The 27,403-nt window shown below is 43.8% G+C and overlaps 1 protein-coding gene across 2 annotated transcripts in view; it reads left to right on the forward strand.

The window, feature by feature from the left end:
* The first annotated feature begins 65 nt into the window (after window positions 1-65).
* The window catches only part of RABGAP1 (RAB GTPase activating protein 1), a 111,775-nt gene continuing 84,437 nt past the window's right edge, over window positions 66-27,403 (forward strand). Inside the window, exons 1-7 of one of the 2 annotated variants that reach the window (XM_019510866.1) lie at window positions 66-142; window positions 9,272-9,473; window positions 18,057-18,288; window positions 20,017-20,221; window positions 21,157-21,331; window positions 22,275-22,432; window positions 25,543-25,653. In XM_019510866.1, coding sequence (XP_019366411.1) covers window positions 9,324-9,473; window positions 18,057-18,288; window positions 20,017-20,221; window positions 21,157-21,331; window positions 22,275-22,432; window positions 25,543-25,653 — 1,031 coding nt within the window. In that variant the 5' untranslated portion in view covers window positions 66-142; window positions 9,272-9,323. The remainder of the gene's footprint in view (window positions 143-9,271; window positions 9,474-18,056; window positions 18,289-20,016; window positions 20,222-21,156; window positions 21,332-22,274; window positions 22,433-25,542; window positions 25,654-27,403) is intronic. The other variant, XM_019510867.1, reaches the window with a different exon arrangement.

Here is a 27,403-nt window from a genome sequence, read left to right on the forward strand (position 1 = left end):
CTGCCGCCGAGCGCGGCGCCCCGGAAGCGCATGGCGCTATGACCCGGAAGTCGCCACCGCCGCGCCCCGGAAGCGATTCTTCGGCTCGGGTCACGTGGCGGGGGCGGAGGCCCAGCCCCGGGAGGCAGCGGCGGCGCCTGGGGTAGGTGCGGGCCGCGGGGGTGGGGGGAGCCCTTCCTGTCAGCGCTGGCGGGAAGCAGCGTCTCGCTCGGCGTTTCTCCCCTCGGCCTATGGGAGCCGGTCGTCAGCGTCGCCTGTGGGGCAACGAGCCGCCGCCCGCCTGCCTGCCTACGGCGGGGAGCCGCGGGGGTGCCGTTCTCCAAAGGAGCATCCGTTTTTAAAGTGTATCGCCCACCCGCCTGTCCCGCCTCACCGCGGGGCTCGGAGGAGAGGTGCGGTGTCTCTTACTAGAAAAAAAACAACTCAATAATTCTTTCGTGGCAAGTTTTCGGGCACGAATGCCCTTCCCTGGGTTGCGTCTGGTGTCCGGGTGGTAGCTGCGTCGGTCTAGAGGAAACCTTGGGACAGGTGATCTCTTTTATTAGACCAGCAAGACTTCTGCAAAACAGTGTCTTTAATGGCAAGCTTTTGGGTATCAGAGGAAAGATTGTAACAGTCCCCCCCCACCCCCGGGTTCATATTTTGTAGGATTTTGCGGAGGAGTCGATAGATGGGAAACTGGTCCAGGCAGGCGGCTCGTAGCTGGTGAGGGGTCTCAGCTCTCCTGTGAGGCTCTGTGATGATGCAAATTACCTTGAAATTTCAATTGCGAATGTAGGAGCAAGATCTCGGGTGGTCACAGTTGCTTCCTGCTTAGGAAATTATGAAGATTTCATTAAAAAAATCAGCTAAAATTGGATATCTTCCACGTGTCCGGGTGGTAGCCGCATGGGTCTAGACACGTGTCCGGGTGGTAGCCGCATGGGTCTAGACATGTCTGGTGTCCGGGTAGTAGCTGTATTTGTCTAGAGGAAAAGGCAGTCGGGGGTCTTGGGAGAGGTGATTGTTAGACCAACAAGACTTTTGCAAAACAGTGTCTTTAATGGCAAGCTTTCAGGCACAAACACCCATCTTCAGGCATCAGAGAAAAGACTGTAAAAGTTCTCCTGGGTTGAAATGACAGTTCATATTTCATAGGATTTCACGGAGGAGACAATAGGTGGGAAAACCCTAATGCAGTGGTTCCCAACCCTTTTTTGCTGCGACTTGCTGCTGGGAGCGGAGCACGGTGGCAGCAGCTCGTTCTTTGTGGGCAGTGCTGCTGGCATTGCCCCCACAACCCTCATTTGGGTCACGACCCGAGGTTGGGAACTGCTGGTCTAATAAAAGATATCGCCTCTACCACGAGCCATGGTTGCCCTTTTTCTCTAGACCAGTACAGCTACAACTTGGACACCTGATGTATATTCTCGCAACCTGATTTTGGGCTATGACCCACGGGTTAAGAAACGCTGCTCCAGCTCCTGCAATGTCGGTCTGGGTGTGTGGGTAGAGGCTGTTCCCAGTGAACTCGTATCAGTGACATTCTCGTGATGGGAGAGTCGAGGCAGTGTCAGCATTTCTTTTCAAATCTGCTGTTTCCAAGACTTTCTGCTTGTCTCCGGGGTGGGAGAAATAGCTTTGTGGAGGATCCTGGCATCAGGGCCTTGTCCTTGGAGCACATTAAAAAGAAAATCCTTTTGGTATCTGCTGTACTGATTGTCCTGTTCAGGCCTAAGTTAGGATTCTGTTAGCTTGAACTCTTGCTTGTTGTCTGATACCTGACTTGTTTCTAGTGGACAATTCGGCTAACTCTGTGATCTTCGCTTCCCATCCATCTTGCTTCCTTGATAATCACAGGTGGGCCCTTGAGGCAGCTTTATTTTGAAATAAATCTGGATTTGGTTAGATTCGGTCCTTCCTCAGAGTCAGTGGGAAGCAATGCCATCCTATAGCTCTTGTGCTCCTTTGGATAATGGTTTTAAAATGAACTAAAATCTTAGCAACAGCCTTAGCTTTTGTTTGCATGCTCAGTATCGTACCCGCTTTCTGGCTCAGACCAGTGCTTTCATGAGCATAGAAACTTTCTATCAGAGCCATGGGGAAGGGAAGAAATTAACTGCTTTCTAAAGGTGTGGCTAGGAGAGAGCCCTGTCATTAGATGTTTTTGCAGGTCTATGTTCTGTGGGGAAAATAGACTGATAGTGACTTTTGGTCTGTTATATTTTGCATTTCAAAGTCTTGATAATACACTGACTTCCTGAGTGTCAGGGAAAAGTTGAACCGTGAGCTACTTTTCGGTGGCTGACATTTTTGCCGCTTAGTTTCCTGTGTTAAGCTGCTCAGACCAACTCTAAAGCACCCATTGCAGTTGCCTTTAACTACTACATTGTTTTTAAATGTTACCTGTTTATTTTTAAGGTTGCTTGCTTATTGAATCATATATGTTTGTGTGATCTCAGGGTGACAAAGTTTAGAAAATTATACAACCAGGAGATACAAAAGTCAACAGCAAGGAAAGTTGTTGTGAAGCTGGCAAGTTTGTTTTTTTTGAGACTACTGTCAAACGGTCATAAGAATATCCCATCCCCGATACGGATTCTGCAGACACACTCAAGTAGGGATGATCACGAAAAATAAGAATCAGTAGGATTGTGCATGTGTAAATCAATATTGAGGATTTCACTTAAGATTTTACACTTCTTGGCTCTTCGTTCTTTTTACTGTGTAACGTTATTTAATGTTGCATTTTTGTTTTGCATTAGAGCTTCTGAGTTATTTCCTTAATCAGAAAAGAGGGCTATAGCATTATGTTGCATGCAGAGCTCTTTCTCTCTCCTGCTTCAGGCTGCTTTTTAAACGATGAGTTCCTTTCTGCTTTACTTCATTTACATGCATTGTGTAATTGCTCTATCTTTTTTTCTTCCCTTCATTTTTACTAAAAAAAAAAATATGTTGGCAGTTTTTAAGAAACTGGCAGTGCAACAGTGTGTGTGGGGGGTGGAATCCATAAAGGAAAACAAACCTTAACATATATCATTGGGGAAAGATATGGGTGGAGGATAATATTGCATTCCCTGTTCTCTGTGCCTTTTTAGTCTCTTCATCACCCCCTCCTCCCCCAGAGATATCCTAGACATTAAATTAAAGGAAATCTGTTAATGCTAATGTTAGCTTCATATGTTGGTGCTGTCTGTTCCTATCCTGTGCAACCGCCCCCTTAATTCTCTGTTCATGATGCTATGTTTGCTTCCTGGTGGTCTTTAACAGTCAGGATCATAGCAGAGACTTACTTACTTTTCTTCTTTTGCTCTGGCATTATCTGTGTATGGCTATTGGATGTTCTGAATTCAGAAAAGCAAGGGCCTGGAAGCGAGGAGGAGCCAGCTTTCTGTATCTGTTTCTCTAGTGGATTGGTTCAGTCATTGAAGATCTGGCATGCTGTCATCTTAGAGTGGCATTTCAAGCTCCAATGACCTGAGAATACATTACTGTACTTGCCAGTAATTGGAGGTTAAAGTGGAAGATCTTGTTTTATTGCCTCAATTAAATGGTTTTACATCGACCTTAGGCACAGTCACAAGAAAAACTATGTTCACAAATGCCAGTTCAGGGTGTAGCTATTCACGGGCACTGAAAAAAGAAGGAAATAAATGTTGTATGAGGGCATTGCAATAGTATTGGACTCTAATAGGTGTGTTTTCTATTTGCTTTGAGATTGTGTCGTTCTCTCCCACTAATCTAGTTTTTGTTGGCACAGTAGTATAGAGGGAGGGGGAAGGTCCGGTACGACTGCTGCGTAATGACTAAAAAGCAGAAGTAGAAAGTTTTCAGACGCTTGTTTTGAGCCTTGATTTTGCACATCATTTGCAGTGTGGTGTGATGCAAAGGGTGAAGAAAAGTCACATTTTTCAAAATAAAATTTGCGACATCCAGATCATCAAGGTGGAGTCCATCGGGGAGGTGTCCAAGGTCAGCCAAGGACACTGCTCCTTTTGTTGACCAGGCTGAAAGTTTTTTTTTTTTTTCCTGTTGCCTTTCTGTTTTGAATTTTGGAAGCAGGTGTAGCCACCAAAGGAGAAGCAGTCAATGAAGGATCCTTCAATAAGTTGTGTTTTCCAGACAGTCTGCCTCCTAGTGTGGAATTCCTCACCCAAATACTCAGATTTTTGGGGTGCATGTTCCAGTATCTCAGGAGTTTTCTGTTCCATTTTCTAAAACTTCCTTTTTTGTTGTTGAAATTTAATCTCAGAGCAGTGCTACTTAAGGTTTGACTTGAAGGTTGGAGTGTGAGAGCTCTGAGTTGTGATGAGAAACATAAAGCTTCAATCTGTGTTTGGTTGGGGGCTTTCTGTTCCAGATCTTTCATCCAGAAGAATAGAAACTTTAAGGTTTTTAGGTTGCCAAACCTCTTAGCTTTGGAGCATTGTCACTATGGCAGCTTTTCCTTGCTTTCTGATTCTGGGAGATTCCTGGTACCAGCAACTTCTTCTGTAAATCGTGGAGACAAATTTAGACTGGCATCTGTTTCAGTAAGCTCATAGATTTTCTGTTGTTACTCTGCAATCATGAGTCGTCTGGTTATGGTAAAATGCCTGCAAGGTCCTCTGCAGGAAACTCGGCCTAAATGAATGCTTGGAGGCAGTGAAGAAGACACAAGACAAAGTGGAAATTTACATCTATTGACACATGATGTTGCTTCAGCAGAACAGACCAAAGGGTGGGGAGGGAGTACATCCTGGCAATTACTCTACCATTGCTGCTTTCTCATCATGGCATTTATAGTTCAAGAACAAGACTCTCATACTAGTTCCTACCTGATTAAATCTTTGAGGAAATTCTTTGATCCAAAAATCTGGTAACTTTTATGAGATTTTTATGAGAAGACCTGGGATGTTTGCACCTCTGGTTTATTTGTGAGAGGTCAACAGCATGTTGTTGATGTTCTGCAGGGAAGACTCGAGCTGGCTCTGATTTTATCGCCCCTGTGCACAGTCATGCTCTCAAGCGCTTGTTCCCCCTTGATGTCAACTTGTGGAGTAAGACATTGCTCAATGTAAGAGTGGCAAAATAAAACTCTTGGTGTTCTCTTGCTGTTGCAATTTGTTTTTATTGCTACACTTCTGTACAGGGTATGTTGAGACCAATCCTATGCATTCCCGAATTATTGTGTGCCTGAGGTCTTTCTACATCACACAAAAATAAGGAATTGAAAATGTGTGAAACTGTACCATGTTTTATCTTTTAAAACCAAATGTAATGCTGTTGAAAAGTGCCAGATTGACAAGCTTTGGAAATAGCTGAAATGCAACACTTCAAGCCAGACGCACTATACCAAAATAAATTGCTCCTTGTCTAGATGATCTTAACAGCTGCTAATAATCAAATCCTCATACAGTACTGCAGATAGGTGTGTACACTTTGAATGAAAACATTAATGCTTTCATTTGTGTTTTGGTGTAAGGGAGTTTAGTTGAACTGCAAATCTTTTTGGTGATGCAGTTAAGTGCTGAAAGTCAGAGCTGGTAACAAAGCTTCTGGTGTAGTTGGCTTTAGTTAATTTAAGTGAGCAACAAATACCATAAGTGGTGCATTCGTGAATGCTGAACTTCAAAACTAGCAGCAATTTTTTAAATGTAACTTTCTAATAAACTGTTTAAAAATATTTTTAAAGTAAAATCATAGTAATTAAACTAGGAAAAATAAAACTACCTCCTGCCTGTAAGCAGAGAGAGGTAGTTAGCCATGTTAGTCTGAAGTCAGGCAGGGTCAGGATACACCTTTATACGCCAACTGAATTGGAGGATCTCTGATTCACTTAGTCTGTAAGCTCCATCTCTACACTGTCTCCTGCCCATAAGACATTCCTGACTAATACCAGACCTATGACACAGCACGTGAAACTTTGAGAAGTGCCTCATTTTCACTGAGTGTCTGGGACTCTTAAAGATGCACTTAAGCTCCATAATAATCTGGGTGCTTGTGAATATGTTGCTCAATAACGAGGGAGAGAGTGTGTTCATCTTTATGGATGTGTTGCCTAGCTTGTACCAACAGAACAGATTCTCCTGTTAAAGTGAGACTTCTGATCCCTTCATCCCCATTACTCCTTGTTTGTTAGTCAAAGTCTCTTGCTGTGTCTTGTAGCTGGCTTTTCTGTGTGGTTAGGCTGTTTCCTGCTGCACCTAAAGCTTTTAGGGCAAGGTGACCTGCAGCTGTGATCTATAATAAAGATGCTGTTTGCTTTGACCACAAGTCTGGCCATGGAGTACAGGGACTGAGATCAAGGTGGAAAAACTATAAATTGGGATTTGTGGTCTCTGGGGCACTCTCTTCAGCGATGAGGGTGTCAGCAGGCTCCTTATGTAGATCAGTGGTTCTCAACTTTTTTAGATTCAGGGCACCCCATATTGGACCCAAGGTCCCCCTCCATAATTTTTGTGAATTGAGCAGCTTCCCATTTCAAAAATGAATTTATTTATTACAGTGCTTACCAGTGCGGTGGGGAACTTGGGCAAAGAAGAACCTGAGCCTGCACTTATCTGCTTATCTCCTCATTCTTCAGGGCACCCTTTGAAAGATCTGGTGGCACCCTGGGTGGGCTAGCACCCTGGTTGAGAATCATTCAGGTACATAAACTGCATTCCTTGGGCCTTTGACAAGTGGTAGGGGAGCCCCACATCTGGGCTGAAGAGAATTTCAGGAGTTTTTCTCTTTTAAAGTACTTGTTTGAGCAGCAGAAAGATCTTACTCATGGGTTGGGTCAGGGTAGAAATGACAGAGCTTTTGTGTTGGTCAGAAGAGAGGAAGTTTGTGAGTAAGGCTTTCATGGCCATTCCCAGAAGCAATGCACTTGGGGTAGAAAGTGTCAGCCTGATAGTCTGCATCTTGACGGGGGAAAGTGGAGAGAGACTGGCTTGGGAAGGTGTGAAGAGAGAAAAAGTCTTATCCCAAATTCATTCTAAGATATTGAGACTGGAGGAGACCTTCTCTCAGGCCATGAAGTCCAGCCCCTCTGTTGCAGGAAGCTGCAAACCATAATCCCTTTTGCAGCTGCTCATCACTCCCTTTGACAGCCATCCTTGAATTGTCACTGGGTTCCCTCAGTTCAGGTTTAGGTACAGGGAAAGGAATCCCTATCGGCTACTTTTAGCCATTGGGCAGTAGGAGATCAGGTGGAGAGTAAGACATGGTAATCTAGTTTAAGAGCCCCCTCTTTCTCCCTCAGACCCTTCTCCCTTGCCCCCAACTAAGTCTGTGTGAGAATAAACAAGGCCTTTTCCATGTCCTCCAGATAACTGGTCTTGATTTAATCTCATCCTGAGCACAGGTTAAAGGAAGAAGAGGAGGGGGGATTCATCCCCCTGACAAACTGGCATGGATGCTTCCATGTTCAGTATTTTAAGATAAGGCTAGACAAAGCCTTGCCTGGGGTGATCTAGACAGGGATGGTCCTGCTTTTGAGCAGGGGGTTGGACTAGATGTGACCTTCCAACCCTCATTTTCTATGATTTCCTGGTGTTTTGTTGGGTTTTTTTGCCTGAATACGAGGAGTAGAACAATAGTGTAAGGGCTTCTCTTCTTCCAGAGGAGATGCATGTGATGTTCTGTCCCGTGGTGACTTTGTGAGCTAGGTTTGCATCCAGGCATGTTTGTGTTTTTTTGGACAAATATCAGTCTGGTAATAACTTGGTGCCTATAAAGAACCTTTCATGAGAAAGGAAGAGTAGTTTGCTGTCCATGTGCAGAGAAGTAGCTGACAATACATTTCCAGAACTTACAGCTGCAAATGCTTGTGAGGAGACTATGTTATACCACTTAGAAATGTTCCCAGCAGTGAATAAGTGAATTGGGTTTAGATGACAATTCCTGGTCCCCAGGCATGTAGCAAATCCTTCTGCCATTGACATGTGGGGTTTCTTTTGCCTTACTGCCCTAATTTTTGTTAGTAAGAGGAAGAAGGTGCCTTGATAAAGGTGTAAGCAGGAGTAAGAAGGGACGTTCTTGGTTCTGTTGGAGGCTTGCTAGTCAAAAGTATCTGGTGCCTGTGTACCCTTGATATATCCAATGGTGTACATTGAAAAACATAGTTATGCCAGGAAGCTTAATTGTTTGGCTGCTGTTTTGGCAGTCAAATAGGGTCAGTTCCCCGCAGGATGGAGGGCCCAATTCAGAATGAAAAACCATTTTAGTTCAGTTATGCCTTGCATGTAGTGAGGGAGCAGTCTGTTGTGAGAAGTGTGTAATTGGGACCTGCTGTAGGATTCAGCTGGCCATTTGTGCCACAGCATTGTATTTTGAGCAGCGGTCTCTAAGAACTTTTGATGTGGAAGTTCATGGTGCATAGCTGAACTCAACCTTTTGTTCCTCTCTTCTTGGTGCATCTTGGTGCCAGCTCTGAGTCTGGCTTTTTAATCACTTCTGTTGGCTCCAGCCTGCTGTGCCTGATCCAGCCTACGCTGTTCTTCCTGCTTTATGGAAGATTGATTCAGTGTTGAGTCTTACAGTGCAGAAGTTTCAGTGGAAATTGGTAGCAAAATGCACAGCTCAAGGTTTTATGTGGTTGTAATTACAGCACATCAAATCAGGTTTAAAATGCATAGCTCTGGGGGTGGGTGGGGACCTTTGTGAATGGGACTCAATAACTGGTGTGCTCTGGCATCTTAAAAACATAGAACTCAAGCAGTATTTTCATGGATGCAGATTAAGGAAAGCCAGGTAATTTCAGAGGATACCCTGGGTGTGTAATAGAAAATATCCTTGCCTGTAAGATAATGAGGTATGCCTTTGTCATCAGGCATAGTACATACCTCAAGGCCCTGGCCTGTGCTACAGGGGGAACTGTGCCTGGGGGTTGTCTTACATTTTTGTTGTGTGTTTTAGGCAGAAACTTAGCTGAGTTTCTTCAAATGTTGGACTTTGAAATAGTTTGGGGGCCTGGTGAAGGTTCTCTGCACTGCAGATCACAAGTGTTTGAACCAGGTCTCCAAACATGAATCAGTTTATAGCATAGATGGATCTTGATTGGGAAAAATTGTTGTGAAATGCTTCAAAAAGATATGTTAATAACTTCCTGCACGTGATATTTAGAAACCACAGTAGCACTTTCAAAGTGGGGAGTTTCACAACAAATTCAAAGCAAGACTGTGAACGTACCCCATCTTAAGAATGGTGGTTGAGTTATGCAGTCAGAAGTCTTGATTTTTTTGCTTTCAGCAGGTTTCTGAAAAGAGACGTTCCAGCTTGTAGCACAAATTTCTATATAAGTATTTTTATGATTTTTGTTTTTCAGGAGTTTATAAAATATTTAATCTCATTCATGAGTCGAACTTCCTTTTTAAGTCATGGATGACAAGGCCTCTGTTGGAAAAATCAGTGTGTCTTCAGACTCGGTATCCACTCTTAACAGTGAAGATTTTGTCTTGGTTTCCAGGCAAGGAGATGAAACGCCATCTACAAATAATGGTAGTGATGATGAAAAAACAGGACTGAAGGTAAGAACCTGTAACCTGAGTTTGTTCTCTCTTTCTTCTAAATCAAACTAACAATGGAAGAGCTTAAAGATTGAGTTCCTTGTTATGGAAACCTTGAAAGATGAGACAGTTGATTCAAGAATCAGTTTTGCTTGCTGGTAGATTTTTGGGTTATTTTTGCTGATCATAGGCAGTACTTAGGCTGTAGAAAAGGGCTGTCTTTACCACTATCTGCCTTTTCATTTTTCTGACTGCCACTGAAGCTGACATCTTGCATTTATGATCAAACACTGGTAGTACGTGGCTGTTCTTAGTTGGTAGAGGGTTTTGGTTAAGCATGAAATATGATTGTCAGACATCTGGAATTCTGACTTAGTTGCAGCTCTCTGGGTAGAATACCCTTTTTGCAATGAAAATGTCTTTAGTTGATCCATTGACTCTTATATGTATTAAAAGATTTCCCCCATGTGAAAGGTTTTTCTAAAGACATTTGAAGTGGGGCTAAAATCAGCATATTGGACAAGTGGCATGGACTTCAGAGCACAGCCCTTGGAGTAGTTTTTGTGAACATGTGGAGACGGACACCATCTTTTCACTTGGCATGTGGTGTCTCTGAGAGAGACCCAAGGGGATTTTTGAAAATCACTTTTTTTCCTTGAGTTTATATACTAAAGTTTTCAAGCACCAGGGAAATCTTTCAGTCCTGTTTGTTTTTCAATAGTCTTTGAACAAGGGAGCAAAAATGTGAAGGTCATTCTTAGTTCTGCCTTTCACCTGTACTTGCATTTTCATGTATTTTTATATGGCGTATCTTTCCTCGGGTTGGCCCATGCTGGAACGGTCTGTGTGGGAACTGGGAAAAAATAATTCACCTTTCTAAGAGCCTTTGAGAACATGTCAGATCTCTGCCATCAGAAGGATGTGTCCCATTGGGGAATGCCTGGGGAGCTATGTGGTCTTTGGTACTGGCAGATGGGAAGTAGAACAAAAGCTTCACTGCAGATTTCCTGATGTCTTTGCTCACCTCTCTGCTCGCCCCACTGCTCTGCTTGGCTTTCTTGTATTCCTTAGTGATCTTTGTATGCCCGCTGCTGTAATAGAGGCACTCCTCACGAGACCAGGTGACTTGATGAACAGACGTGGTGGAAGAACAGTTTTTCTTAGTGATCCAGTTTTTTGGTTCTTTTTGTCTGATGAAAAATTAGAGGTCAAGAGTTGTTTTGCAACTGCAGGAGTTTGAAATATACCATATATTTCAAAAGTCGAGTCTGCAGAATATCCACAAGTGAGTAGTCCTTCAGTGATCAGCATGGTTCTAACCAGAACTGGAAGAGGGATTGATTGTTTCCTCGTGTTTGCATTGTATGATCCATTCCCAAGATTTTGGAACACTCTGTTGAGGGATTCTTTCTTTAGAGAACAGAAGTATTGGAGAGCTTCCTAAATCATCAAGAATCTGAGTTCCCAGAAGAGAGGGACATGACTAGTGTCCATTCCCTTCTGCTAGTGCCAAAGTTTGGAAAAGTGAAGTGGCTCACTCTGCAGTGCATATCACTCCTCAGTTGAGATGTCTGGATTCTTAATGCAGCTTTAATGATTACCCAGCTGTGAATGTTCTCAGATATTCATAGTTTCAGGGACATGCCTGTATGTATTTAGTCCAGCAATATTTTGGTTTGTAACCTAAAAGAAAATGGGAGTGACCTGCAAGGCAAGTACAGTCACCTCTTAAAAGGCCACATGCATCTGATGGATTAATAATTGCAGTTGCCTTCAATTGACTCCCAAAACTTACTGAATTTTATTCAGATGTGTTTACTTTCAAAGTGGAATCTAAACCAGGAAATGCTTCTGAAATCTTTTGTGCATGTGTTCTGTATCCCACTAGAGAACCAGGAATGCTGCCATTGCTTTGGAGCTGGCTTTTTTCATTCTAGGTCAACAACATTTATCAAACAAAATGACACTGTTTCCTGATTTGGAACTGAGCATTGTAGGATCTGGTTTTGCTGGTTGTGAAGAATAAGCTTCAGCATGAATCTGCTTCCAAGGTTGTGCATAATCCTTGAACAAAGTGAATCACCTTGAGTCTTTCCTCTTGCATTCAGTTGTTTGAGAGCATGTTCTGTTGTTTTTATCACTGCAATCTGAATGATTAATGGAAACGTGATACCCAATCTAAAGTCTTTCCTGCAGGAATTTCTCCTGTTAACCTCCTCTCTTTGGGTCTAGAGAAAGAAAGAGAAGACTAGACTAGAGAACAGCTCCAGCATCTTTTGACTCCATAAACTGCAATTTCCTATGCAAGACCCAAGTCCACTTGTTTACTTGGAAGCTAAATTCAAGAGCTGGTTATGCAAAGTGAGCTAATGTCAACCTCAGCAAATCAAAGTGTGTGACCGTGGACCATGGAAAACTACTTTTTGAAACAGTCTCTGCATTGGATCAAGGTTGCATGTTTAACATGGAAGTCAGAATGCTTTGGAGGGATAAAGAATTAGATGCACAAGTGTAATTTAATCTCTTTGTATTTGCTTAAAGACCCACTGCTATCAGGGGGCTACAAAAGGAAATGGAGACTCCTATTACAGCAACAACAAAACCAATTCCAAATCTGAGTTTGAAGAGGGGACACTTACCAGAATTGTTGTTCATGTCTCTAACTCTGGGACAACAATTTGTTCACTCTGTGTGCTTCATAAGGATGTTGCTGAATGTGGGCAGTGTTGCTGAATTTGGTGAACTGTGAAAGATGCACACTAAGCTGGAGGGTTGGAAAATGCTCTTGTCCGAGCAAATGGACGCTCCTGTTTCTCTTTTTTTGTGAAATGCATCCAGATGAATACACTCTTGAGTAGAGTCCTGGGCCATATTGCTGTTGTGTAGTCAGTCATAAGTCTTTAAGTTTTTTGGTTAAAGGCTTGGTTTCTGTTTATGCTGATATGCACAGTTCCTGCACTTTAAAGCGTTACTTTCCCTGCTTAATTGTTAGGTATGGTGGTCTGCTTCCACTACTTTGTCCTATATTTGCTCTGCTTTTGTCAACTGGCAGGCAGAGTGAATTGAATTTTCAAATACCTTGTTCTTAGTGTGTTCTGTAGAACAGATGTCTTGTAATAAGTGTATTGAAATCCCAATGAGCATAGAAGGCCAGCACTGTTCATGCATGTGTATAATTGGAGGAAAAGGATAAATTGTATGCCTAAAATGGCCCTGTGTGGTTAACAGCAAACAAGCAGCAAAGTCGGTGGCTGGGCTGGTGCTGTTTTAAAAAACCTTTTGGAGTTTATGCTGGGCTCAAAACTGATGGAACGCTGGTTTGAAGGAATAAGCTTTATTCTCTGTTCTGAACAAACCTAGACTGAAACATTTACCAGACCCTGAAGATGTGGTTGGCTTTTTTCCCCTTTGCCACAATTTCTATCGGCATGCTGCTGCTGCCTGTCATGGGATGCCTTGGTGCGGCACCCGTGAGCTACAGTAATGTTCCATCTTACAACAACCTTTGCTGTCCTTAGATTGCGACCTATTAGTTAATTTAACACCCTGCAAGGAAGGTCTTCTAGGAATCCAGGCAAGAAAGAAAGAAAATGTCTCAACTCCTGAACAATTTTGTGTGTGTGTGTATTTGGGGCCCTCAAAAGAAGTGAACTTGCCTTAAGTGCAGATTTCAAGTGCATGGATATTTATTATTGCATTTTTGGAATAAGGACCATTTGTCTCTGGGCTCTTGCTTTTATCAATTCCTGAAATACAGATTTTTGTAGGAGCTTTTTCAAAGCAAAAGCAGTTCTTTTTGGGTTCCTTTAAGGTGTTGATGCTTTTGGCCTTACCCCATGTCCTGTTAGAGGCACCTTTGGCTTTGCTGGACCAGTTAAATGAGTCTAATCTGAAATCGTATTCAGTCACCCAATAGCACCCTCACCCGAGTGCCCCAAGGGATGGCAAGATTGAACGGTCACAAACTCCTCCGCGACCAGTTCAGGCTGGACATAAGGAAAAACTTCTTTACTGTCCGAGCCCCCAACGTTTGGAATAGACTGCCTCTGGAGGTGGTGGAAGCACCCACTTTGAACGCCTTCAAGGCACATTTGGATGTTTATCTTGCTGGGATCCTATGATCCCTGCTGACTTCCTGCCCCTGGGGCAGCGGGCTGGACTCGATGATCCTCCGGGGTCTCTTCCAGCCCAAATGTCTATGAAATAGTTTTGCTTGTCGCTATGTGAAGGTGAGCTCAAGCACTTCATCTAGATCCAGGCAGCATTTCAGAGGTTCTACAGGTGACATTGGGTTTTTAATGCAAAACTCAGTCTTTTCCTGTATGCCTCTGCCCTTTCGCAGAATAAAAGGCCTGGACATGTTTTAAATGTGCTCCAGCGACAAGTTGCTTTTATGTTAATTCTGCATTCCCAGGTTTTGTTAACAGCAATATCCAGATAAGCAATTGGTAGTGAAACCTTTGCCCTTTGGATCCTGCGTACATGTGCACTGTTGTTTTTTCAGGTGGCTCTTATTCACCTTGTAGAAACTGTGAACTTCATATCCTCTGAATGACTTGTGTCTTTGTAGATATTGTAATTGCAGGGTGAGTTGGTTTGAAATATTTGAACGAGGCTTAAAAAAATATTTATCTTGGTTTTTCCTTTCTTAAAACTGCACCTTCGGCATTGTCTGTAATTTTTTTCTAACAGTAATTCGACCTGCTCTGTTATTTAACTTGGTCCACACCAAGTCTTGAGGTGGGTCTGTCTCCATGGAGCAGATGCGCACACAGCTAGAATGTGCATCCAGCTTTTTAAGTAGACCTGACAGTGCTTGAGTCCCTGTTGTCAGCCAGTAATGTTAGCCTTGGCATCTGCTAGTGGCTTGAGTCACTGTTTCACCTGACTGGAGCTTGGCTGCTAACTTCATGGAGTCGGAACACGTGTAGGAGAGGCTGCGGGCGAACATTGAGTGACGAGGTGCTAATGGGGGTTGTGGAGATGTTGCAGTGAACACGCTAGAATTTGCTACAAAGATCATGCCTTCATGCATTAAAACTCTCTGTGGATTTGTCTGTTTTCATTGATGATGCATCACCATTCATCCCTTCTGAAGAGAGTCTAATTCTCCATGGAAGATGAGCTTGATTCTTAATGAGAAGCTGAGCTGTTGCATTCCAAAGCCTCAAGCTCACATTGGGGATCTTATCCATCTCATCATAAACACTTGAGTTTTACTTTCTTTTACCATGGAGGAAAAAATGAGCAAATTTGAATGTTCTTAGCTAGCCATGGCTTACTGAGTTTTCCAAGACAACGCTTCACTTTGGGGTGGTATGTCTCTTCTGCTGGTGGCAAATCAGCCAAGGTAAAATGTTGGGGGGAATCCCTGAAACTGCTTCCTATGTTAGCATGCAGTACCGAAGCATCGGCAGCTCATGGAGACCTTATCTGGTTTGTAGTCTGCAATGATAACCACTAGATTTCTCTCCTGCTCCTTGTGCTTGGTGATGGCTTATTACTAGTATTATTTTATAACTGATGTTTCATTCCTCATGTGCCAGCTTCTAAGAAAGCTTCTCACTTCCTAGGTCATTGGATTGGATTAGGACCAGGTCACTATTGACTGAAATGTGTTACTGGGGGAAGGGTATCTTGCAGCTTCTGTACCAAGCAAGTCTGGTTCTGTTACTAGTGGATGGGTACATGGGTGAGAAGCCACCATCGTTGCCATTTGGATAGATCCCTTTGGCAGGCTGAATATTGGGGTCAAGGATTGATTTAGCTGCTGGAGCTACCTTCTCCAGCTTGGGAGTGGGGCAGAGTCATAAGAGATGTGGAAAAGCTTGGCTTGCCACAACATGTGTTGCAGCAGTTACATGGATAGAGAACTTCACTAACCTACAGGAATGACCCCTTTCACCTCTGCTCATAATGTGTTAGTTTTTCTTCCTTCCTAGTTAGTGCTTCCACATGGCAAACTGTTAGAAAATCAAGGTTGTTATGTTACCCCTGCACGTTCTGCTGTACACAGTTGGGGGTTTATGCATATTCATAATAGCGTGCATATGCCTTAAGGGGTATGTGTGTGAAAGAGTGGGAAGTGTTTTGAGGGGGGCATAAGTTAAGCTTGGGATGGGAAGGAGATGAGCCGTAAGACCTGCAGCTGGTAATTGTGATACGACAGGATTACTGCTCAACAGAAACAACTTCTCAGTAAAGTAAAGGAGCCAGTAGTGATCAGACTTTTTCAGGCTTGGAGCCTTACGACAAAGGTGTTTCAGAAAGTAATGGCAGTTTTGAAATAAATCCATTGTGCACAATGAGTGGGAAATTGCACAGCAGTGAGGACACTGATGGCAGCCTTGTCAAATGCACCCATCATTTCCAACTACGTAGAGAAGTGATGTGTTTCAGTATATGATCGTTGCACACAATGGCTTGATTTTGAAATTGCCATTACTTCCTGGAACACCCTTGCCCATTATTTTTGAGGGCACTCGTGTGGCTGCTGCTATGGGTTTCCTCCATTCGCAATGTTTTCTTAGTCCAGGCCACTTCCTACTTCTCGCCTCTCTGTCATGACATGTGAAGGTGTCCTGTTTTAACATGTGTAAGTGACTTCAGGTTGATCATGATTCAGTTTCAATCTGTGAACCTAGGCTGTCGTTTCATATGTTTATGGGGCGGTTTAATCTTCCACCAAGTCCATGGACATGTGAATAGCTTAATAGGGGCAAGTCAGATTGTCCTAAGAAAGCTGCAGATGCCTGAAACAGCCTTTAAAAGCAGTGTAGCCCTGACCACAGCATGGCAGAATTACTCCTTCATGAATCGGACAATTTCCTCATGTTTTCAGGTGTGTAGCCTGCCCACTTGTACACAGCTGCCAGGGTCTGATTTGCTGTAGGCTCCTGTCATGAACTACGTTTTTCCCTTGGTGTGACCGTAGCCCATGGTGCATTGGTTACAGTGCGCTTCACATTATTTACTCAGGACATAAGCAGTGGTCTGTGCAGACTTCGCTCTGCTCTGTGTCCTCTTCTTTCTCCTTTCCCTGCTTCTGTCCTCACTATCTCGTTTCTGAGAGAGAAGCAGGAGAGAGCAGAAGCAAATTCCAGATTCCATCTCATGACTAGGATTTAAAAAAGGAAAACATGGGGAGCCTAATGGATAGGGGCTTGTAAAATGTGGTAGACTGCTTATGGCCTGGTACGACTGCACAGCCAGCATCCTGTTAACTTGCATGCATTGTTGCAAATGGATAAGCTTACCAGAAATGGGAGGGATGTGGAAATAAGTGACAGATCACAAGAGGTGGGAAACGTAACAGCCAGTAATGGAAGAGCTGCAGTTCTTAGTTGAGTCCTTCTGGCTGCCACTGGGTAAAATACATTCAAGGGACCTTATCTTTGTTCTCCTGTATCTGTAAGGCATCTTACCCACCTGTGTACTGTGGCGGTGGGTACTGGGTATTTTTCTAGTCAGCATCTAGCAGGCTTCTGTTATATGAAGTTTCTTGTTTCAGAAGCACAAATGATACTAGACACCAGTACTGCAGTCTCATGCTTTGCGTTGCAAGTGTGTTCTGGTCCTGCGCTCCCCAGCCCGGTAGTCCTGGTCGGTAGCGAGAGCCCTTCCAGTTGGAGAGCCTGTCCCAAAGACTCCTAAATGTTGTGGAAGGGGCAGGTGCAGAAGAAGGGAAATTGCACCTTCCTCAGGGACAGAGTTGGGAGGCTATGTAACATCCTTTCCCAGCTTCCTAGGAATCGAACCCAGTGCCCTGCATGTCAAATGAGAATACCAGGGGTCAGACTGTAGTGGGGCAAGGAGCGCTCGCCCTCAGCTGAAAGAGAAGAGGTGCTCTTCCATCTGCCAGACTTCTCCTCAGCTCCTGTTATGAACACTTGCCCTTCCACTCTGTTTGTCTGAATCATTGCAGGACATGAAGCACTGGCTCTGTCCTTTCCTCAAGTAGGGTTCTGATATTCTACCACTTAAACTGGTGAGAGTATTGCTGCTGAGTTCAGTGGGCGCAGGCTCAGGCCCTAAGTGAGTGGTTGCAAGAAATGCAGCAGAAATATGGATGTTTAAAACTTTCCTTAAACAGCTTCTTTTCTGGAGACCCAGGTACCAACCCATCCCTGACCCTGCTCTTTCTGGTTCTCTTACCGTATCATCTGTTTCACCAGTAGAGAGGGGTTTTGCTGGTATATGAATTGTGCTGAGTGTGTGCCTATGTTTGCCAGCCCTGATGCTACTGTGAGTTTCATAATAGAGCATTGTAGTGCTGACCTGTATAAATACTCCCACTTAGAGCTAGTTTACATGTTTATGTGATAACTTTCTCATTCCTTTTTCCCAGAGCTGGATTGTTCCTGCTCTGAGAGACCTTTGCAAAGTTTTATCAAAGTACTAAACAAACTAACTTAGTTTCCAAATTGTTTGTCTTTCATTTAAGTTAAATTGTAGTTGGTAATAGGTATAGATTTCTGGCAGCTATTTTTGATTGACAGAAGAGATCTTTGTAGCATGCTGGTATCTGTATGTCCTTGTACGTGAGGGTTTTTATCTTTAACTGAAAAATCTTTTTCCTTCTTGACTCCATTTTGTGACTGTCAGATTGTAGGTAATGGAAGTGAACAGCAGCTTCAGAAGGAACTTGAAGACGTGCTGATGGATCCACCCATGGAAGACCAGCCAAGTGATCGGGAACATGGGGAAGACAGTCGGGCTGATGGAGAAGAAGAGCCCATCATTCTTGAGGCTTCGGCATCCTCTACCATTAACCCAGTGTCCATGGCAGGACCCCAGAAACCCGAGATGAGCCTGCCAGTGAAGCCAGCACAGGAAGGTTAGAAGAAATGCCCACCAGCATCCATCTCTCTCCCTCCCTCCCTCCTGCCGAAGTACATGTGTGTGTTGCATAGTGCATGTTGCATTTATCATTTCATCTGCTCATACAGCAGGACAGTACCAACAGTATAGTTGCATGCACTACTTGGAAAGTAAGTTAGCAATTCCAAACTGTTCGCCATAATGCAGATGAGCATGGCTAATATTTTTAAATTGCTCTGCTTTTTTCACTTAGAAGGATATCAGGAAGTGTACTGCTCTCCTATAGACACCTGTGAATGCAGCTGCATCTGGGTTGAAGACTGCATGCAGTTGCAGTGAAGGAGTGAGAGACAAGGAAACTTGGTCTAAAGATAATGAAGCAAATCCCCTGTTCTTTGGGGGGTTTTGTTTTGTTTTTAAAGAAAGCCATGGGAGCTTTAATATCCATGCCAAGCAGATGGGTTAAAATTTTCAAAAACATACAAGTTGTGTTTTCATAGTTTCATAGTTTCTATGGTGGGAAGGCACCTGAGCAGATCATTGAGTCGGACCCCCTGCTGTGGCAGGAAAGAGTACCGGGGTCAAACGACCCCAGCAAGGTGTACATCTAGCCTCCTCTTAAAGACCCCCAGGGTAGGACCAAGCACCACTTCTCTTGGAAGTTGGTTCCAGATCCTAGCCGCCCTGACCGTGAAGTAGCACCTCCTGATATCTAGCTTAAATCTACCCTCTGCCAGTTTGTGACCGTTATTCTTGGTCACTCCTGGTAGTGCACGAGGGAACAGGGACTCCCCCAATGCCTGCTGGTCCCCTCTGACTAGTTTGTAACAGGCCACTAGATCCCCCCTCAGCCTTCTCTTGTGGAGGCTGAACAGGTTCAGGTCCCGTCACCTCTCCTCGTAGGGCCTGCCCTGCTGCCCCCTGATCATGCGAGTGGCCTCCTCTGGACCCTCTCCATGTTGTCCACATCCCTCCTGAAGTGTGGTGCCCAGAACTGGACGCAGTACTCCAGCTGCGGCCTGACCAGTGCCACATAGAGGGGGAGGATCACCTCCCTGGACCTGCTTGAGATGCATCTGTGGATGCATGACAAGGTACGGGTGGCCTTCCTGACTGCATCCCCTCGCTGCCGGCCCATGTTCATCTTGGAATCAATGATATCAAAAGCGAGTTAGTGATATAGGAGCAAAAGTCTTAGCTCAATAAGGTGAAGTACCCAGAAATTAAATCCTGGGTAAAATTTTAAGGTACTAGGTGGCCTGAACTGGTTGTTGCCAGAGGGCTGTCATGTGATTCCCTTGGGTGGAGAGATGGGTGGAGCTCGAAGAACATGAATCAAAGATCTTGTCCAAACTGTTGATAAAGTTTGGAAACTGTCTTAAGGAAAGCCTGGTGGTCAGCTCCCAATATCACATTCTCGGAGCTGCTTCTAATCAGGTCTTCTTAGAATGGTGCTGACTCTTCATGAAGGGGTGAAACTTGGAGCAGTCTGATAGTATGTTAGTAGGGAGTCCCCATGGACTGAGCTTATCTTTAGCACTTGGACAGTCTTGCCGCTCTCTCCTCTCCATAATGTACTTTGAAGTGAGGATTTTAGGCATCCCCCTCCCCCCCTTTTTTTTTAACCTGTTCTCCTGGCTTTGTGCAGCGTTTGTCATGTGGTGTTGCAGACCTGCTCTGGAGGGTTCACTTGCTCCTGCCCTCTGGTCCATCTCTTTGGTGGTAACTTTGTGCTCTACTGCAGAATGCGAGGAGCCAAGCCCTTTTACGCCCATAGCCGACGAAGACAGCGTGGTGTTCAGCAAGCTCACGTACTTGGGCTGTGCCTCTGTGAATGCCCCCAGGAGCGAAGTGGAGGCCCTGAGGATGATGTCTATCTTACGAAGCCAGTGCCAGATTCCTTTAGACGTGACCTTGTCAGTGCCTAACGTGTCTGAAGGAACTGTGAGGTATGGTGCTTGTTCAGGGAAGTATGTGGGTTGGGTGTTGCCCATGTTAGCCATTCCATCTGTCAGAGGAGAGCAGGTTGCTTTCTCGCACATGGGAGAAGACACGGGCTACTTAAGTGGTTTTTTTTTTAGATTTCATAAAAGGGGATGTAAGGTCACATGGAAGAAGAGAAAGTCTAAAGGACCTGTGGATCTATTTGCAGAACTTTTATGCACAAGGAACAGCAAGGAATGGTGACCTGAACTGTCTGGGAAAAGTAGGAGTGGGGATTGGCATTAACGGATGCTGTGGAAATGGAACTATAGCCTCTGGCCAGGACTGGCTAATTATTTGGTTTGGAGGATCTTGGGCATGGGGGAGGTTGTCATCTCCCTCCTCAAAAAGTGCTACAGAAGGGCAGGCAAAGGGGTATTGTAAATGTAAGGAGCATTGCTCACCTGACAGATGTGACCTGCTCTGCAGTGGGTCTGCTTTCTGAAGGCTGAGGGAAATTGTGGATGAAAGTACGTGCTGCATTTTGGATGCTTACAATTTAGGATGAGCACAAAAGAAATGAAAAGTCAGCAGTGAAAACTTAAAACGCTCTGAACCTAGCACTGCTGGTCTGATATGTCCTGTTCCTCCACTCCCCCAGATTAAAGCATTTCAGTCAAGTTTGGAGATACTTGGAGTTTCTCCAGATGGAATCCCCATTCAATGAGTTTCAACTTCAGCACTGGCCAAATGCCTCCTCCTATGGTGTGGCAGTTATGCAGGTGTTAGGGTTGGGTCAGTATTTCATGTGCAGTTATAAAGGTAGGTGACAGTTGAGGGATGAGATTTGTATACCACACTTTCTTAGGGTATCAGTGGAATCCTTCAGTCTTGCAGTAAGTTGTTGGTCACAGCAGTTCTTGTCAAGCCCAACATTTTTTTTCCCCTTTTTTTTAAACAGGCTCTTGGAGCCTCAGTCAAATACAGAAATAGCAAATTACCCAATCTACAAAATCCTTTTCTGTGTGCGAGGGCACGACGGAACCCCGGAGAGCGACTGCTTTGCTTTCACCGAAAGCCACTACAATGCGGAGCTCTTCAGGATTCATGTCTTCCGGTGTGAAATCCAAGAAGCGGTAAGTGGGATCTTTGTCTCGGAGTTCTAGCTCCCTAAATTATATTTCAGATGCAAGCACATCCTCAGATTTCCAGACCTCTCTCACTTTTGTGGGGGATCAGACACTTTCAAAATTTGGTCCTAATGCAATTCAAATTTGTTGCTTGCAAGTCTTATTACAAAGTGACTTTATGATTGGGGTTTCAGGTTTTCTATAATTTTACACCCAAGTAATTCACCCCATGCTGCACAATCATACTCATATTTTCAGCCTTGATGGTGACCTTGAGAAAGGGACCAAAAGCCACTTGATTCCTAATTCTTTGAGGAGCTAGTAGTTAGTCCTGGTCTGAATACAAAATTGCCAGCTGAATTGATACAAGCCAAGTTCAAACCAAACTTCCTCAAAGATGACTTGCACGCAATATAGCACCGGCTTAATTATGATTGTGCCAGCTTGCACTTTTAAACAATTTGGTATTGTTGAACAGTTGGATTAAATCAGTGTGACATCAGAGTTGAGGTAAGGCTGTGCTGTTTGTGTGCACACAAATCCACGTGAGTAGAGCATACTTGATATAGAATTACATCGTGATAAACAACTGGCCCCACAGTGGTGTTTTTTTACTATAAGCACACCCTTTAAATGGAGAAGTAACTATTATTAGGAGCAACTATGCCAGGCATTTTGGAATATCGTGAAGAAATGGACTTTTTATTACAAAAAACAAAACAGTTAATAAATGTGTAGCAGTTGCATTTTTGAGGCAATGGAGAATGCATATTTAGTAGCTTATGTTCTGAAGGTACTTGGAGAGAATCCCAGTCAGGACTGAGAATCAAAATCTCTCTCCTTGCACAACATGTTTTCGTTATTCTAGTTAATAAGAAAAGAAGTGGGCTTCCAGTTGTCTTGTCCTGCCTGAATCTCTTCTGATGGCTGTGGTGCTTTATCAATGTAGGTGAGTCGAATACTGTACAGCTTTGCCACTGCCTTCCGCCGATCTGCCAAACAGACTCCACTTTCTGCCACAATGACCCCACAGACTCCTGACAGTGACATTTTCACATTTTCCGTATCTCTGGAAATCAAGGAAGATGATGGGAAAGGTTATTTCAGGTACAGCTTTCTCATTTCTACTTGCCTATTGTCTGGTTGTATTGTTGGGAAATAAGTGGAAGTGTCTAAATGAGCACAGGTTATGCTTAAGATCTTTCTTTTTGAAGAGTTCATCCTCTGCAGTAAACTAATCCCAGATGGAAGCATTCATTCAAAGGAGAGTTGTGGTTAATTTTTCAATTTTCTGAACTTGTTCAGGACCCTGCAGTTGGATAATCTTGTGGTTTTCATTGCACAGAGTCCAAGGCTGCCTGCCCAATGTTTCTCTGTGTTCTTATATGCCACTTTGTTTTTAAAACCCTGTGTGCAGGGCAGAGAAACTACTACAGCTGAGTGAGACTAAATATGCAACAGTACTTCAGATTTCAAATCCAGGACTGCAGGTGTCAATGGCTACGTTTTTCAAAGATGCTGACTGCTGATCAGTCCCCTGAAGACAATGGACACTGGAGGTAGTTAGTGGCATCTCTAGCAAGACCTTTCCCCCTTCCAACAAAAGGGGATAACAAATCACCTGCTGTCAGGATAGTACAATAAAATTTTGAACACATTCTGACCTAATAGGAAACCTTACATATAATTAAGTCAGAAAAGTAGCTGCGCTAAAATGGGGCTCGTGCTGGGCAGGCAGGCTCTTGCATATTCGGCACGCTTCAGACCCCCAAAGAAAAAGAATGCAGGGTATAGCAGGTTGCTTTCCTACATAGAGGTCCCTTCTTTTCGACTGTTTTCATTTAATTTGTAGACATGCATGCCCTCCAGCCCCCAAAACTGCTTTAAAAGTATGCAGTTGGCCCAAAAAAGATGGCATTTGCTCTCCCGATAATGTTGAGCATGTTCCTGACAATGTGTCTATTGTATTGATGACATAACTCTTCTCTTCACCATGGACATTATCATAGCTTCCTTATCCAGCCCCTTGGTGACCTATTCCCCAAGCTTCTCCCCTGCCGCTGTCCTAAGATGGTGCAAGTGTTTCCGAGCCCTGTCCTGTCTAAAATCATGTCTTCCCCTTTCACTCTCAGTCTCTTAAGACTCAGCAGTGCCACATCACTTGCTGTTAAATACCACCACCATCACCACCCAGAAATGACTGTCACTATGTTCTGATTCTTTTCAGCAGGAATTTTGATTTTGATGTGAAATCAACTCTGATAGAATGACTTGATAGAAATCACTGATGAGGTTGTGCACGTCAAAAGGAGTTTATTTCTGTAGGTCTGAAACTTGTGTCCTTGCGGAAATAAATTTGGAAGCAGATCTGCTTTAACACTAGTTTTACCCTTGCTTTCTGAGTATGATAAATGAAATTAAACTGTGTTAAACACTTTGGGAGCTCTTTTTTGGCAGAAGTAACTCTCTTGGGAAGCTTGGAGCCAGAGCCAACAAAAACAAATATTACATTCTCTTTTTCTCTGTAAGAATAGAGTGTTTTGATAAATGTCTGAGGCTGTAGAGTTGTGTAGTCTGAGCCAGAGTCTCAAGGTCATACTCCTTCCTTCTCCTGACCTCATCTTCTTACACTTATTGTATTAAGTGCTGCCATTATGTTGTAACTACAAGCCCAGCAGCCTCTACAGATTGCAGTGTTGCTCAGGTGAGTGAATCATCATGGACAATGTGCCCTGTGGTTTCTGGAGGCTTGCAGACCACTTGCATCATAGGGAGAACCCTAAGTTTCCTGGGTGCTGCCAGAGATGTGTGCGACTCCCAGGTGCATAGTTTGTTTCGGAGCCCAATCCTGCAGGAAGTGCCAGCCATCTGCACTTCCAGAATTGACCTCTGCCCTTCTTACAGAAAGGATCAAGGGAGAGGAGGCTGCTAGTGTTGCTATTGCAGGTCTCCAGTGTTGGCACTCCTCTGGTGTGTGATCCGTTTGACTGACATTCAAACCACTGCTTGTGGTTTCAGAAAGCTAAATCTCCCCATTGGCTGCTAATGCTTAATTATAGCTTTGTAATGGAGCTCATGTCTATTTCTAAATGTTTGTCTTCTCAGTCCTCGTTTTCAGAGTTCATCTTGCTTTTATTTTCTAATCCAAGTGCTGCAGCAGATTTTGTATTTTTGAGGCTGCAGTTCACAGGACATGCGGCAGTTTTGAGGTCTGTTGTGTCTGCCAGTGGATAATCCTGATTCCTCAAAAGCCTTTTTCCAGTTTTCGTTCTCTCTCTGGTCCTGCACAGTGCCCTCTAATGTTTTATGTAACCATTTATAGCATTTTAGAGTTGCTGAGTTGGCTTTCTCTCAGGGTAGCATGGCTGCCAAGTGCTTTGACTTGCTGAGCATGTTTGGCTGCTGGCCACGGGCACAGAGATTTCTCCGCTTGGATTTATGTCCACTAGAAGCTTTTAAAATCCTTTTGATGGTGATCTCCTCCTCTGTTTATACAGCAGCTTCTGTCCTGGAGAATCCAAAGTACTGCTCAGATGTCACCAAGTAAAATACAAATTTATGACCTGATCCTGAATACCCTCTTATATAAGTAGCTTGCCTACACTGTAGTTGGTGTGAGGGAACATGTGTAGTCAGGTTGGATCAAGAAAAGATGAAACTAAGATGGAATGAGTGTACATTTTTCACTCAGTTGCTTATCCCGCACGTTTCATGGCTCCCTCACAGCAAGACGTGTTAGCTCTGGCAGCCATCCTGCAAATGTGACTGTGCTGCTGTTCTTCTTTGAATGTAGACAGGTATTTCTGTCTGCCACTGCACTGTGCTGTGTGGAAATACCCAGTGTGCTTGCAGATGATCTACAGTTCTAACATGTAATTGGTTACTAGCCCAATTATTTGCAGGTTGGATGAGACGACAGCCTGTTAAAAACATTCCTCCGATTGCTGCAGGAACCATCCCAGAGCAAGCCACCTAGCAAAAAGGAAATAGTTAAATTAATACAGAACTCAAGGGCCTACCATTACCTAATTTCTGTTGCCATCTCTCATGTTGCTGATTGCAGTTTGCATGGAAGCAGGGTCTGAGTGTGGTTGTGTACAAAACAGACTTCACCAAATGTCTGATATTGTTTTTGATGCTTGCAAGGCATATGGATAAGTGACCCACTGAGTTGTTTTTTGTTTTGTTTTGTTTTCTCCCTGTCTGGCAAATAACAGTGCAGTTCCCAAAGACAAGGACAGACAATGCTTTAAACTCCGCCAAGGGATTGATAAGAAGATTGTGATTTATGTCCAGCAAACTACTAACAAAGAACTTGCTATTGAGAGGTAACATAGTATTTCATTCTTTATCTGTGTTTTGTTTGGTGCCTTATTCTTTGCTTCCAAGGCAGTAGATCTGAGGCCTCTATCAAGGTGCATTTTTTTAATGCCCATATAACTACAGCATGCAAACCTTTACTAGGCTGGGCTATGCCAAGGCCATGACCCTGCATTGATTTTTACATTGAAGATGCACAGTACAGATGGAGGCAGCTACCTGTGCAGACTCATTTGTAGGAGCGGAGCCCATGGCTACTGTTATACAGCCACATGTAGAAAATATTGCTACTATTTGAAGGTGCCAGTGTTGTAAAGAAAGTTTCAAGTGAAATTGGTTTTAAAGTGACACAGCAACCAGCAAAAGCTTTATCTTTTTAAAACCATCATTGTGGATATAGGTTTGTTACATAGGCCATTCTGTAGTCTCTTGTATCCCTTTGGAAATGTCCTGCCTAATCAGGTCACAAAAATGTTCTGTGGGCCCAGTGTGGAAGATGCATTGTTCTGAGGTTATTTAAAATGTGTAAAGCTGAGTTTTATACTTACAGCAGCAGATGGGTACTTTAAGCGGAGGGTTCATTTCCTGTAGCATCTGGGCATCTTGTCTTCTGGTATTCTTATTTAGGTGGATTCTGAATCTAGTGTGGTTTAGAATCAAGAACACAGTTCCCCAACCTTTGGTCCATGGTCAGCAATCCTGAGCCCTGTGAGCAGTGTCACACTCTGCTCACAGCTATAGGAAAATTAAAACTTTAAAACAGACAAGCTGAGAGAACAATGTCACATGGGGTTTCTTGGTTTGGGGACCAGTGATGTAAAGTGGGGAATGAAGGAAGTGTCAAAACCTTCCAAAGATGAGAGAAAAACATAAAATGTTTCTAAACTGAGCACATACTCAGCACCTCTTTATGCTGAAGAGGGGACTATACCTTCTTTCACACTAAAACAGAATAGAACAGATTAGGTTGTCATGCAGACAGGAGGATAAAGTAAACCTTTGACTTTCCAGCTATCAAGCATGTTTTGGGGAAATGCATGAAAGACAAGCCCTTGCATTTAATCTTGAAACTTCAGCTTCTTGTCTGTCAGAGAGAGAGTGCACAAGTTCCTTAATGAAAAGTACGTGTTATAATAGGATATGGGGATAACAATAACATAGCCCAACCTGTAGTAAGAGCACACTTTGTTAGACATAGCTGTAATTATACTGATCTTGGGGGAAAACAATCTTGTCTTGAACCCCTCTTGTCATGCGAAAACGAAGTTATAAACTTCTTCACAAAACTGAGCTCTATTTCTGGTTTCAAATCCAATTATTTTGTAGTGTGCACAGGGGGCAGCAAGGGATAGGAGATGCTGTTTACCAGGATGCCCCTTGGGGTAACTAGAAACAACAGCCATAAACTGACAGAGAGCAGATTTAGACTAGACATCAAGAAGAACTTCTTCACAGTGAAGGTTACCAGAATCTGGAATGGGCTTCCAGGGGAGGTGGTGCTTTCCCTTACCTTGGGGGTCTTTAGGAGGAGACTGGACGAGCACCTGGCTAGAGTTATCTGACCCCAGCACTCTTTCCTGCTCAGGGAAGGGGGTCAGACTTGATTATGTACTGAAGTCCCTTCCGACCCAAAAAATCTATGAAACCTAGGTTAATATACAAGTAGATAAATTTACAAATGAATTGTAGGCAGGACGTGTTAGCTGCTTGTCTCAACTGTAACCTTGATTCCCTCCTCTGCCCCCCCCCTTATGGATT

The sequence above is a fragment of the Gavialis gangeticus genome, unplaced genomic scaffold (genome assembly GCF_001723915.1).
Source record: "Gavialis gangeticus isolate Ggan-Ray unplaced genomic scaffold, GavGan_comp1, whole genome shotgun sequence".
Taxonomy (NCBI): Eukaryota; Metazoa; Chordata; order Crocodylia; family Gavialidae; genus Gavialis; species Gavialis gangeticus.